The sequence below is a fragment of the Salmo salar genome, chromosome ssa05 (assembly GCF_905237065.1).
Source record: "Salmo salar chromosome ssa05, Ssal_v3.1, whole genome shotgun sequence".
In the NCBI taxonomy this organism is placed as follows: domain Eukaryota; kingdom Metazoa; phylum Chordata; class Actinopteri; order Salmoniformes; family Salmonidae; genus Salmo; species Salmo salar.
Window position 1 is genome coordinate 55,596,863 of NC_059446.1, and position 11,167 is coordinate 55,608,029.

The following is an 11,167-nucleotide window of genomic DNA, read 5'->3' on the forward strand; positions in this document are numbered from 1 at the left end:
TGGAAATGTCTAGGAGCAACAACGGCTCACAAATCACACTTCACCATCTGGCAGTCGGACGAATGAATCTGGGTTTGGCAGAACTGTAAAGGTTGATGAAATAATGGTCTGGGGCTGTTTTTCATAGTTCAGGCTAGGCCCCTTAGTTCCAGTGAAAGGAAATCTTAACGCTACAGCATATGACATTCTAGACAAGTCTGTGCTTCCAACTTTGTGGCAACAGTTTGGGGAAGGCCTTTTCCTGTTTCAGCATAACAGTGCCCCCGTGAACAAAGCGAGGTCCATACAGAAATGGTTTGTCGGGATCAGTGTGGAAGAACTTGACTGGACTGCACAAAGCCCTGACCTCAACCCCATCGAACGCCAACTTCAAGACAGGCCTAATCGCCCAACATCAGTACCCGACCTCACTAATGCTCTTGTGGCTGAATGGAAGCAAGTCTCCGCAGCAATGTTCCAACATCTAGTGGAAAGCCTTCCCAGAAGAGTGGAAGCTGTTATAGCAGCAATGGGTACCACCTCCATATTTTTTTATTTTATTTAACTAGGCAGGTCAGTTAAGAACAAATTCTTATTTACAATGACGGCCTAGGAACAGTGGGTTAACTGCCTTGTTCAGAAGCAGAACAGATTTTTACCTTGTCAGGTCGGGGATTCGATCTAGCAACCTTTTCAGTTACTGGCCCAACACTAACCACTAGGCTACCTGCCGCATTTTAATGCCCATGAGTTTGGAATGAGATGTTCGACGAGCAGGTGTCCACATACTTTTGGTCATGTAGTGTAGCTGGTGCTGTGGTAAATGGTTGCCTCCGATGTGTATCTTCTCTGGGAGTGAGTACTCCGATTTCATAGTGAATATCAATCCAACAAGAATATCTATGGCATGCATTTGACGGACAGATTTTTACAGAACTTATATAATTATTAGCTCTTTACCAGACTTCTTTTTATTAGACTTTGATCAGACTTCTCTTTTAGAATACACACAAATATCCCACATTCAGCCCCATAGGGGTAAAATCACTCATACAAAATAAGAAATTTAAAACCACTCAGCCCTTTAGGGAAGAGGAGAGATGGGATTGCTCCCCCAATTCAAGATGGGGAGCATTATGTTCCCCTCATCCCCTCTTTATGCCAGAGCAGCTTGGCTGGTTAAGTCAGTAAGGAAGGAGTCTCTCTTGTGCTGGAGTGCACCAAGGAAGTCCTGAACACGTTCCTCTCGGCTGGCAGTGTAGTTGAGCAGTGCTTCCTGTCTCCTCTGGGCATCCAGGGGCTTTCCATTGCGGTGGTGCTGTAGGAGGTCTGCTACACAGGCCCGGTCTGCCTCATGCTGCTGTAGGGCCTGTCCTTCTCTGTGTTGATCTCTGGCTTTCTGCAGCATACACAGGGATCAGTCATTCAAGCAGATCAGTGTTCCATACAACACAGTAGTTTACTACAGGTTTTCAGATGATCCTTCCAATGAATTCTCACTCAGTTCTGGAAATGCAACTTGAAATAATGTGGCAAAAGTGCACACGTTTAGAGATTGGGTAAATATCGTACGGTGGAATGTACTGTATGTGGGGGATGGATGAAGGAAAGAGAGAGATCATACCTGAAGAGGTCTGTGATTGAGCTGATACTGCAGAATGGCATCACACAAGTTCCAGAAGGAGTACTCTGGCCACAGGACTGACTGGAACACTAAGCAGGAGTGGGACGTCTGCAGAATAGCACAGACCAAAAAATATTACATTTCTGTCTGCAGCGTTCTATAAACATTTCACCCCACTGAATAATCCCCATGGGTAACACCAGACAGCCTACATTTACAAAGAATAAGTCACGAGGTAGTGGGGGAGGCAGCTATAAACCAGAGGGTCCATTGTTTGTCACTGAAGTCACTGATCAGAAAGTAGGTCTTGTCCTTACCAAAGAAGATACTAGGCAAGAGGCTAATCTCATTAGCATTCAACGTTACGCTGGAAACAGTAAGGAGTTCTCCTTACCTGCCACAGCAGGAAGTCACTGAGTCGCACCTCTCCAGACGTGCGAATGAGCAGGTCAGGATTGGGAGAGTTACTGCTGTACAGACACTGACTCAGTAGGGCCTCCGACACATCACTGGACACATCAACCGAGACAAGATAATAGAAACGAGCAGAAAAACTATTCAGAAAACAAATCTAGATCTGTGATAATGCAAATTTAACAATTATATTTGAGAGGGCCATGAATGCACTCATGTAATATTCCTCTTCTGAATCTCTGTTGAAGTAGTTTACCTGGATTTGATAAGTCCCTGCTCCACACCCCAAGCCATCTCTCTGACGGCATTAGCGATTTCATGTCTTGAGGTGTAGGCAAAGCACACATTCAGAAAGCATCTGTTGACAAAAGAGGGTGGGCCGTTAATAAACGAGTTATTACAGCTGTAAGAAGCCACTCCTGAAGAAATCTTAGATGACTGAACAGAAGCCCATGTGTTGTTTTATGCATAGAGAAATTGCATTGCATTATAAACAACTGCAGTCCAGCATCTGCAATAAACCTTGACGCATTTGTCAAAACTGCAATGTTTTTCAGATGGCTGCACACAAGCTCACAGCCACCTCAGAGAAGTGAGGAGCAGCAGGATGACGAGGTGGCGGTGCCTACTTGTTATGAGTCCTGGTGGCCACCACAGCCCGGGCTATATGCTGCTGCAGGTCCAGAGGCAGTAGAGTCAGGTCTCCCAACACCCGGATGCACACCCCATGCTTCTCCAGATTCTCCCTGGATTGGAAGAGAGCAGACATGATCAAGTCAGGGTTTCCTTCAATTGCTGGCTTTTGGTTCCCCCCCAAAAACGAACAGATGATAAATAAAACTGTTGCTGGCCAAAATGACCCCATTGTAAAATAATTTATGGAAATACTCGTCGTTCTATAGGTCAATTAGCATAATTTTGTGGAATTAAATTGGTGTGTGTATTTTTGTTAGTCGTCATGTATCTTATTAATTCAACAACTACCACACGCCCACAGCATAAAGAGACTATTTTGAGAGGGATGTCTCCTGCAACTACTCAGCTGGTTGCTGCATTGATAAGCCCATTCCTTGCGCAACAATTCTAAATGCAATCCAATGTAATATATATATATATATATATATATTTCTCAACTGATAATTGAAGCGCGCCTCCCATTCAGCATTTAAGTGCAGGCAACAGGATATCTGCGATTCAACATGTAAGCTGGAGGCAGTATGCATTTTGAAAATTTGAACTCTGCATGTTTTACTTCATATTATGAGGCATGTCCCATTGGGCGGCGCACAATTGGCCCAGCGTCGTCCGGGTTCGGCCTTCATTGTAAATAAGAATTTGTATTTAACTGACTTCCTAGTTAAATAAAGGTAAAAAAGAAATAAAAATAAAAGATTGCTGCAATGTAGCCTATAGGCAAAATCCGACCATGGAAACGTGGAGGCAATTATTTTACAAATACTTTATAGGCAGCGTGTGATTTTCAAGTTTGGGGAAACATACAATTTATCCAACCATTTCTACCAATTCTGATTTTTATATGCGCATTTTCGTTTAACAGTTTCATTTCAATAATAACATTTTCGTTTCTCAAATCATTGTCACGTGGTTAATCATACAAATCTGAATTAAAATGATAAAACTCTAAGTTAAAATTCTACTAATGCGTGAGCACCAGCCTCTGCCATATGGACACATTGATGATCCATTGGCAGCTAAAGAAATGAGCGCATTGAACTCATAGCCTATAACTTTTAAATTGTCATCTAAGTAAAAATAGTCGACAAAAAAAAAAAAAAAAAAAAATATGATACATTCAGGTTCTTTCAAATCACATTCATCTCTCTACTCAACCTCTCCTGCCTCCCTTTCTATCTTCTTGACTTGAGCTATAGTAAAGTGCAACATTTGTATCAAATCCATCAACTGGGTCTGGCCCGAAGCTTTTGCTAGTGAACTTGCAACATCTTATCAACTAGCCTATTCCAGGCCCTTAAGAGTTTCCCGCGCTAGTGAGACCGCTGTTTTTGCCTAAGGGAAAAGTGTTCAGGTATTTATGAAGTTTCAACTGGATGGATATATGGGCTCATCCGATCATTATATTTTGCCATTTCACACCGACGCTTGGTGATTATCGAGGGGGAGATTGTAGGAAAGATTGTTTAAATAGCAAATGTGAGGAACTATAGTTTTAGTAGTCTTTATTATCATTCGCAATGGATGTTAAAAAAAACCCCCCTTTCTTGTCTCAACATTTTAAATTATACCCAAGACACTTATCTTCACACATATTTTAGATGCTTTTCATTGACAACCGCAACTAAATATTCAGCTAGGCCTATTGCCACGCGCACTGCCCACATTGAATGAGTCCCAAATAGGCATAGGCCTACTAGCTTGTGATTTGAAACAATCCACTGCAATTTTTTAAAGAAGATAATGATCCTCAATTCTTCTGCGGCTAAGTCATGCTTTCTGGTGAAGTATTTAAGGATTTTTTAATTTATGTATAGACAGGAGTAGTTATATAATTTTGGCACATTTATTTCAATTTACTTCCCTAGTCATAGCTTCAGTATGTATGTTGGCTGAGAACTTCTCAAAAAGGTTAAATTCACCTTCCCTTATGCCATTTCCTGTTCTATTGGTTCATACTTTATTTTGTTGTCCAGAAGCCAAAGGCACAATCATAGTCATTAACAACCCATCCTAGTTGTTGCATCTTTAGATCCCCCCTCTTTCCACAGTATGTTTATGAGATTTTCATCTCTGTCGCATATGGAACCACTCATGAGGTGCACCGTTTAGAATGGTGTTTTCCCACGAATTCCATTTAGGCAAATGTCTCAAAATTAAGTTTTATTGGCTGCTTCATTACAGGAGTTGCATGTTCTGTTAAGATGAATTACCATAATCTAAGTGTGATTTCTGTTATTCTGAGTACCATGGGTGGATGCCCTAATGGTTTATGCACCCAATGCATATGGGTCCGGTAAATGTCTCAAATGGCCGGTGAATTTAAATCTTCCCGGTCACGTTGTCCGGCGCCAAGTGAAACCCTGGGCCAATTACTGAAACATCCTCCTTGTCGAGATTTTAATTAAAGTATCTGTAAAACATCTGCCTTGAGCCCTTTTAGCTTTTCTCCCAGTCCCTCTGACTGTGGAAAGAAAACCCTTCATTTAGTAGGTAGCTATGCTGCTTTCTCCCCCACTCACTGGGACTCCCACACCTATGCATCTTTAATGGCAGCACTCTGGCTCCTCTGTTCTGACACTCACTGTTCTTCTAGCAGTCTGATGAACTTCTGCTTGGCCAGCTCCATTAGGCCGTCCACCTCGTCTTTAGACCGCTTGAAGTTCTCGATGCTGAAGGCGTACACTGTGACCTCATGGATGCTCAGGTTCAGGCACCAGCGTAGTGTCTAAAGGAAGGAGCCACCAAGGTTGATCATCAGTAAATGTAAAGTAAAGCCAACATAAGAGTAGTATGTATTTCTAATGTATTTGGTGACAGCCCAATACAAATACATGTTATGATGGTAATGGTGAAGAATATGGTTGAAGTGCAGTTGCCTACCCGTGAATGCTCATGCAAAAAGGACAGTATGAATGAGAACAACTATGATAGAAAGAACAATAACTACATCATGACATGATGGCATGACACCGATGTCCCCTGGGAACCTCACCTCTGCCAGTTTGTCAAAACCCTGTGTGTGTCCCTCCTGGCGCTCCACCTGACGCTTGCGGGCGTAGCGCCGGTTGCCGTCCATGATAAAGGCCACATGTTTGGGCATCGGGCCAGCCTGGGAGAGACCAAGGAGGGGGGGATGGATTCCATACCGATAGAACCATATTACATATCATAAAAATGTGGTTGTGATTTAATTAATTCAAATATCCTCAGAAGTTGTGCATTTGCAAATAGATAGTCATACCTTCAGTATGTTGGCTGAGAGCTTCTCAATGAGGTTCAATTCACCTTCCCTTATCCACGACATATTTAAACTCTGACACCCCTGTGGAGAAGCATGCATTACATCTTATTACATATATTAGAGATGAATATAAACATACCTATAAACAAGCAATTTATGAACAAGGTTAGCTGTTAGGCTTGTATGACAAATTCAGCAGTCCCTGGTTTGTGCAGCCGTGGGCTGCATTAGACACAGTAGTGAGAGGTATGTAGCACAGTTACATATAGAGCATAGGCCTAGTTAAGTGGGGTGCATCAACAAACGTAACGGCAGTGCATTCATTGACAGTTAGTAGGATAAGGTCTTCAGAGGCCACTACTTTCTAGTCTTGAGCTGTGTTACAGGGGCCTTTTACCACATACCAGACAAACAGGGAGGTCTGAAATGATTGACACCCTTGATAAAGAAGAGCAGAAATGACTGTAAAATAAATATTTCAAATCCTGAGCTATATTGTATGCTCCCAAAAAATTGGGCAATTATATAATTTTATACTAATACAATTGCTCAGAGAAAGATTTTGTTTAACAAGTAATATTTTTTTTCTCAATAAAGGTAGGGGTCAAAATGATTGACACCCCAGTTGTGAATACCTTTCAATACCTCAACTTGCGAGGATAATGGCACTGAGCCCTTTTTGGAGAACACATTTGGAGGGATCTTAGACCATTCCTCCATACATAATCCCCCTCTCTCCACTGGGATTCTCTGCCTCTAACCCTACTACAGGGGCTGAGTCACTGGCTTACTGGTGTTCTTCCATGCCGTCCCTAGGAGGGGTGCGTCACTTGAGTGGGTTGAGTCACTGACGTGGTCTTCCTGTCTGGGTTGGCGCCCCCCCTTGGGTTGTGCCGTGGCGGAGATCTTTGTGGGCTATACTCGGCCTTGTCTCAGGATGGTAAGTTGGTGGTTGAAGATATCCCTCTAGTGGTGTGGGGGCTGTGCTTTGGCAAAATGGGTGGGGTTATATCCTGCCTGTTTGGCCCTGTCCGGGGGTATCATCGGATAGGGCCACAGTGTCTCCTGACCCCTCCTGTCTCAGCCTCCAGTATTATGCTGCAGTAGTTTATGTGTCGGGGGGCTAGGGTCAGTCTGTTATATCTGGAGTATTTCTCCTGTCTTATCCGGTGTCCTGTGTGAATTTAAGTATGCTCTCTCTAATTCTCTCTTTCTTTCTTTCTCTCTCGGAGGACCTGAGGCCTAAGACCATGCCTCAGGACTACCTGGCATGATGACTCCTTGCTGTCCCCAGTCCACCTGGCCATGCTGCTGCTGCTCCAGTTTCATGGAACCCTGACCTGTTCACCGGACGTGCTACCTGTCCCAGACCTGCTGTTTTCAACTCTCTAGAGACAGCAGGAGCGGTAGAGATACTCTCAATGATTGGCTATGAAAAGCCAACTGACATTTACTCTCGAGGTGCTGACTTGTTGCACACTCGACAACTACTGTGATTATTATTATTTGACCATGCTGATCATTTATGAACATTTGAACATCTTGGCCATGTTCTGTTATAATCTCCACCAGGCACAGCCAGAAGAGGACAGGCCACCCCTCATAGCCTGGTTCCTCTCTAGGTTTTGGCCTTTCTAGGGAGTTTTTCCTAGCCACCGTGCTTCTACACCTGCATTGCTTGCTGTTTGGGGTTTTAGGCTGGGTTTCTGTACAGCACTTTGAGATATCAGCTGATGTAAGAAGGGCTATATAAATACATTTTATTTGATTTGAATCCTTCCAGATCTTTGATATCCTTTGTCTGCGCTTATGGACTGCCCTCTTCAATAGACCCCCACAGTGGAGGTGTCATAATACCCATAAAACCTAGAGGCCAAACAGGGAAATGGTTCTGAGCAAAACGATTGGAACCATTTCCCTGTTTGACCGCTAGGTTTTTGGGTATTATGACTCATACTGTGGTACTCTATTCAAACCACAGGTTTTCAAATGGTGTTTAAGTCCGGAGACTGAGATGGCCATTGCAAAATATAGATTTTCTGGTCAATTAACCATTTCTTTGTGGATTTTGAAGTGTGGTTGGGGTTATTGTCTTGCTGGAAGATTCACTTGCAACCAAGTTTTAACCTCCTGGCAGAGGCAACCAGGTTTTGTTGTTGACCTTAACAAGGAAGCAGTGGAAGCAAAATAGCCCCATAACAGCAAAGATCCACCACCATATTTTACCATAGGGGTTATTCTCTACTCATGTATTCTCATTTAGACACCAAACCCACCACTAGTGTGTGTGGCCAAAGAGCTCTATTTTCATTTCATCCAACAAATGTAAATGCCTCGAGTTTGCTAAACAGCACTGGCACTTGGATTGGAGCCGGTGCTTTGGTCCGATGACATGAACATACAGCTATTTGGTCACGCACACACCAGTGGTGGGTTTGGCGTAATGTTGTCATGATACCAGAATTTTGACTTCGATACCAGGTTTAGTATCATGATACTCGATACCATCGCGATACTTGCTACCAAAACGATACCACGGCAAAACAAGAAGGCATATTAGCCAAAGTCACAGAATGGCACTTGATCCAGACAGATATCATTACATTTGAAATGTTTCATTTCAATTTTTCAAAGACAGCCATGCATGCATAAAATTCCCTATGGGAAAAAAAACTTTAGGAACCATTTCCCTGTTTGACTACTAGGTTTTATGGGTACTATGACACCTCCTCTGTGGGGCTCTATGGCAGTGTCCATGCAAAAACGGGTTATATCCAACTAGAGATCTCTAACTATCTCTGTGTGTAGCGCTGGTGTAGGTAACCATGTCCTCTCTTGCATCACAAGATGGTCCCGTGTGGCTCAGTTGGTAGAGCATGGTGTTTGCAACGCCAGGGTTGTTGGTTCGATTCCCAAGGGGGACCAGTATGGAGAAGAAGAAAAAATATTAAATGTATGCATTCACTACTGTAAGTCGCTCTGGATAAGAGCGTCTGCTAAATGACTAAAATGTAAATGTAAATTAACGCAGGGCACTCCAACCCTGTTCCTGGAGAGTTACCGTCCTGTGGGTTTTTGCTCCACCCTTAATCTAGCGCAAATTATTCTAATAATTAGCTGGTTGATAAGCTGAATCAGGTTAGTTGCAACTGATGTTGGACGGAAAACCAATAAGATGGTAGCTCTCCAGGAACAGGGTTGGAGAGCCCGGCATTAATGAATCAATGATAGTATACAATCAATTTGACTTTACCAATCTAACTACATAAATGGTAATCGTTTATTTGAATTGTAAATCACAATTGATAAACTGGGTAAATCAAGATGTAGTCTAGGCCTATTTACAATACAGGTGAATGCATATTCAATAGGAGTGTGTGCATGCATTGAGTTATTGAAGGTTAATGTTAGGAGTTAGGTTAAAGGGTTAGGGAAAGGGTTTGCTAAAAGGGTTAAGGTTAGGCTTAGCTAACATGCAAAGTAGCTAAAAAGTAATAAGTAGCTGATAATTAGCTAAAATTGTCCATGATGAGATTCGAACACCCATCCACCTCGACCAACCACCCTGCTTTCGTTTTTTCCTATCTAATGTAACCATACCAAACCTAACATACTCATTTGAGTGTCCCGGATTCATGTCTAGTCTATGAGACCAGCCTGAGCTACTGGTATCTTCTTGCATTGTAAAGTGTTCTAGCCTAGTAATGAACATTGTTTTGTGAACAGTAATTAACAGTTGCAACATTTCTAAATGCTGTGTTGCATTATTTGTGTTAACTTCTGTGCAGTATAAGTGTGGCGCTAACGTGATGCAGCAAAGACTCCCAGTGAGTGCAGTGGTTCCTCAGGACAGGCTAGAACTAGCAATGAGTAAGTGAAGCAGGCATGAAGCGCTCGCGCTATAATGGGACATCAGCTGCGCTGATAGACAGACTTGATCCTCTCTCAATCAGTAGATGACGTGAGACAATTTATATAAGTACCGAAAGATTAAAACAATTATAGTACCAAACCTTTTTTCATGTTCTAGTTTTTTTTTTAAGTACTGAAGTTTCGGTTTACCGTGCAAGGTTGGCGTCAATGAGAATGCATGAGCAGAAAAGAGCCCCATACCTACTATAAAATATGTTGGTAGACATCCACATCATCGGCTCCAGGGGAGCAGTTTTTGTTGGGGGTGAACTGCCTTACCCAGGGCCAGAACAACAGATTTTTACCTTGTCAGCTCCGGGATTCAATCCAGCAACCTTTCGGTTACTGGCCAAACGCTCCTACCAACCAGGCTACCAAAACAAGGGTGTCAATAATTTTGACCCTTGCCTTTTTGAGAAAAACATGTATTACTTGTAAAACAACATTTCTTTCTCTGAGCAATTGTATTAGTATAAAATAATATAATTTACAAAAAATTTTGAGCATACAATATAGCTCAGTATTTTAATTATTTATTTTATAGCCATTTCTGCGGATCTTTATGGGTGTTAATGATTTCGGACCCCACTATCTGATTAGTTGTGATACATACGCCACTAGTCTACATGCATGCACAAACGGGATATATTTACCAAATAATATTCTGATAACTAGCTATATGAGTATGCATCTCTGATTCATGTGGATCAAGTCTTGGATAGCTACATAGTTATCATAGCTACTGTAGCTAGGTAGCTAACACAACTCAAGCAAACCGGACAGGGAGCGATAACCAATGATGAACACTGTTTGAAATGTACAAAGCAATTGCACCTTGCACTAAAATGGTCGATTTCATTCATATTGTTGAAAGAGATCATGAATTATCAACATTATGAGCCGTATTTTTACATATTTCACATACCTTCCAACTCACAGTTTAAGATGACGTCCCCTTCCTTATTCGACGGAGTGACGTTTCAAAAGACCGACCACTTCCTCCTGGAACTGTTTGTACAGATTTCTCTACATGTGGATTGACAGGAAAATGTTTCAGGTAAATTGGTGTTCTGGGGGTCGAATAGGATATTTAAACATTTACTGGATAGGTTTCAAATTGGACTCAGTGCTATCCGGGATCTTGGGACGTCCCTACTGAAGTGGAATTTAAAATAGGTAAGGGTTATGGGTTTCCCAAACTCCGTCCTGGGGACCCCGTTTTGTTTTTTGCCCAAGCACTACACAGCTGATTCAAATTATCATCAAGCTTTGGTTGTTTGAATCAGCTGGGGAAAAACCCA

General features: G+C 42.4%; 1 protein-coding gene across 2 annotated transcripts; it reads right to left on the reverse strand.

Moving 5' to 3' along the window:
- Window positions 1–924: 924 nt before the first annotated feature.
- LOC106605152 (dehydrodolichyl diphosphate synthase complex subunit DHDDS) lies at window positions 925–10,934 on the reverse strand. Of its 2 annotated transcripts, none has more exons than XM_014200513.2 (9): window positions 10,792–10,934; window positions 5,955–6,035; window positions 5,706–5,822; window positions 5,296–5,438; window positions 2,647–2,763; window positions 2,274–2,375; window positions 1,998–2,112; window positions 1,604–1,711; window positions 925–1,378 (listed from the first exon to the last, which is right to left on the reverse strand). In XM_014200513.2, the coding sequence occupies exons 2-9, from the start codon at window positions 6,015–6,017 to the stop codon at window positions 1,136–1,138; spliced, it is 1,008 nt and encodes a 335-aa protein (XP_014055988.1). In that variant the 5' UTR covers window positions 6,018–6,035; window positions 10,792–10,934; the 3' UTR covers window positions 925–1,135. The 2 variants fall into 2 exon arrangements, with proteins under 2 accessions (XP_014055988.1, XP_014055989.1); XM_014200514.2 differs by having other exon boundaries at window positions 10,804–10,905.
- Window positions 10,935–11,167: the final 233 nt, after the last annotated feature.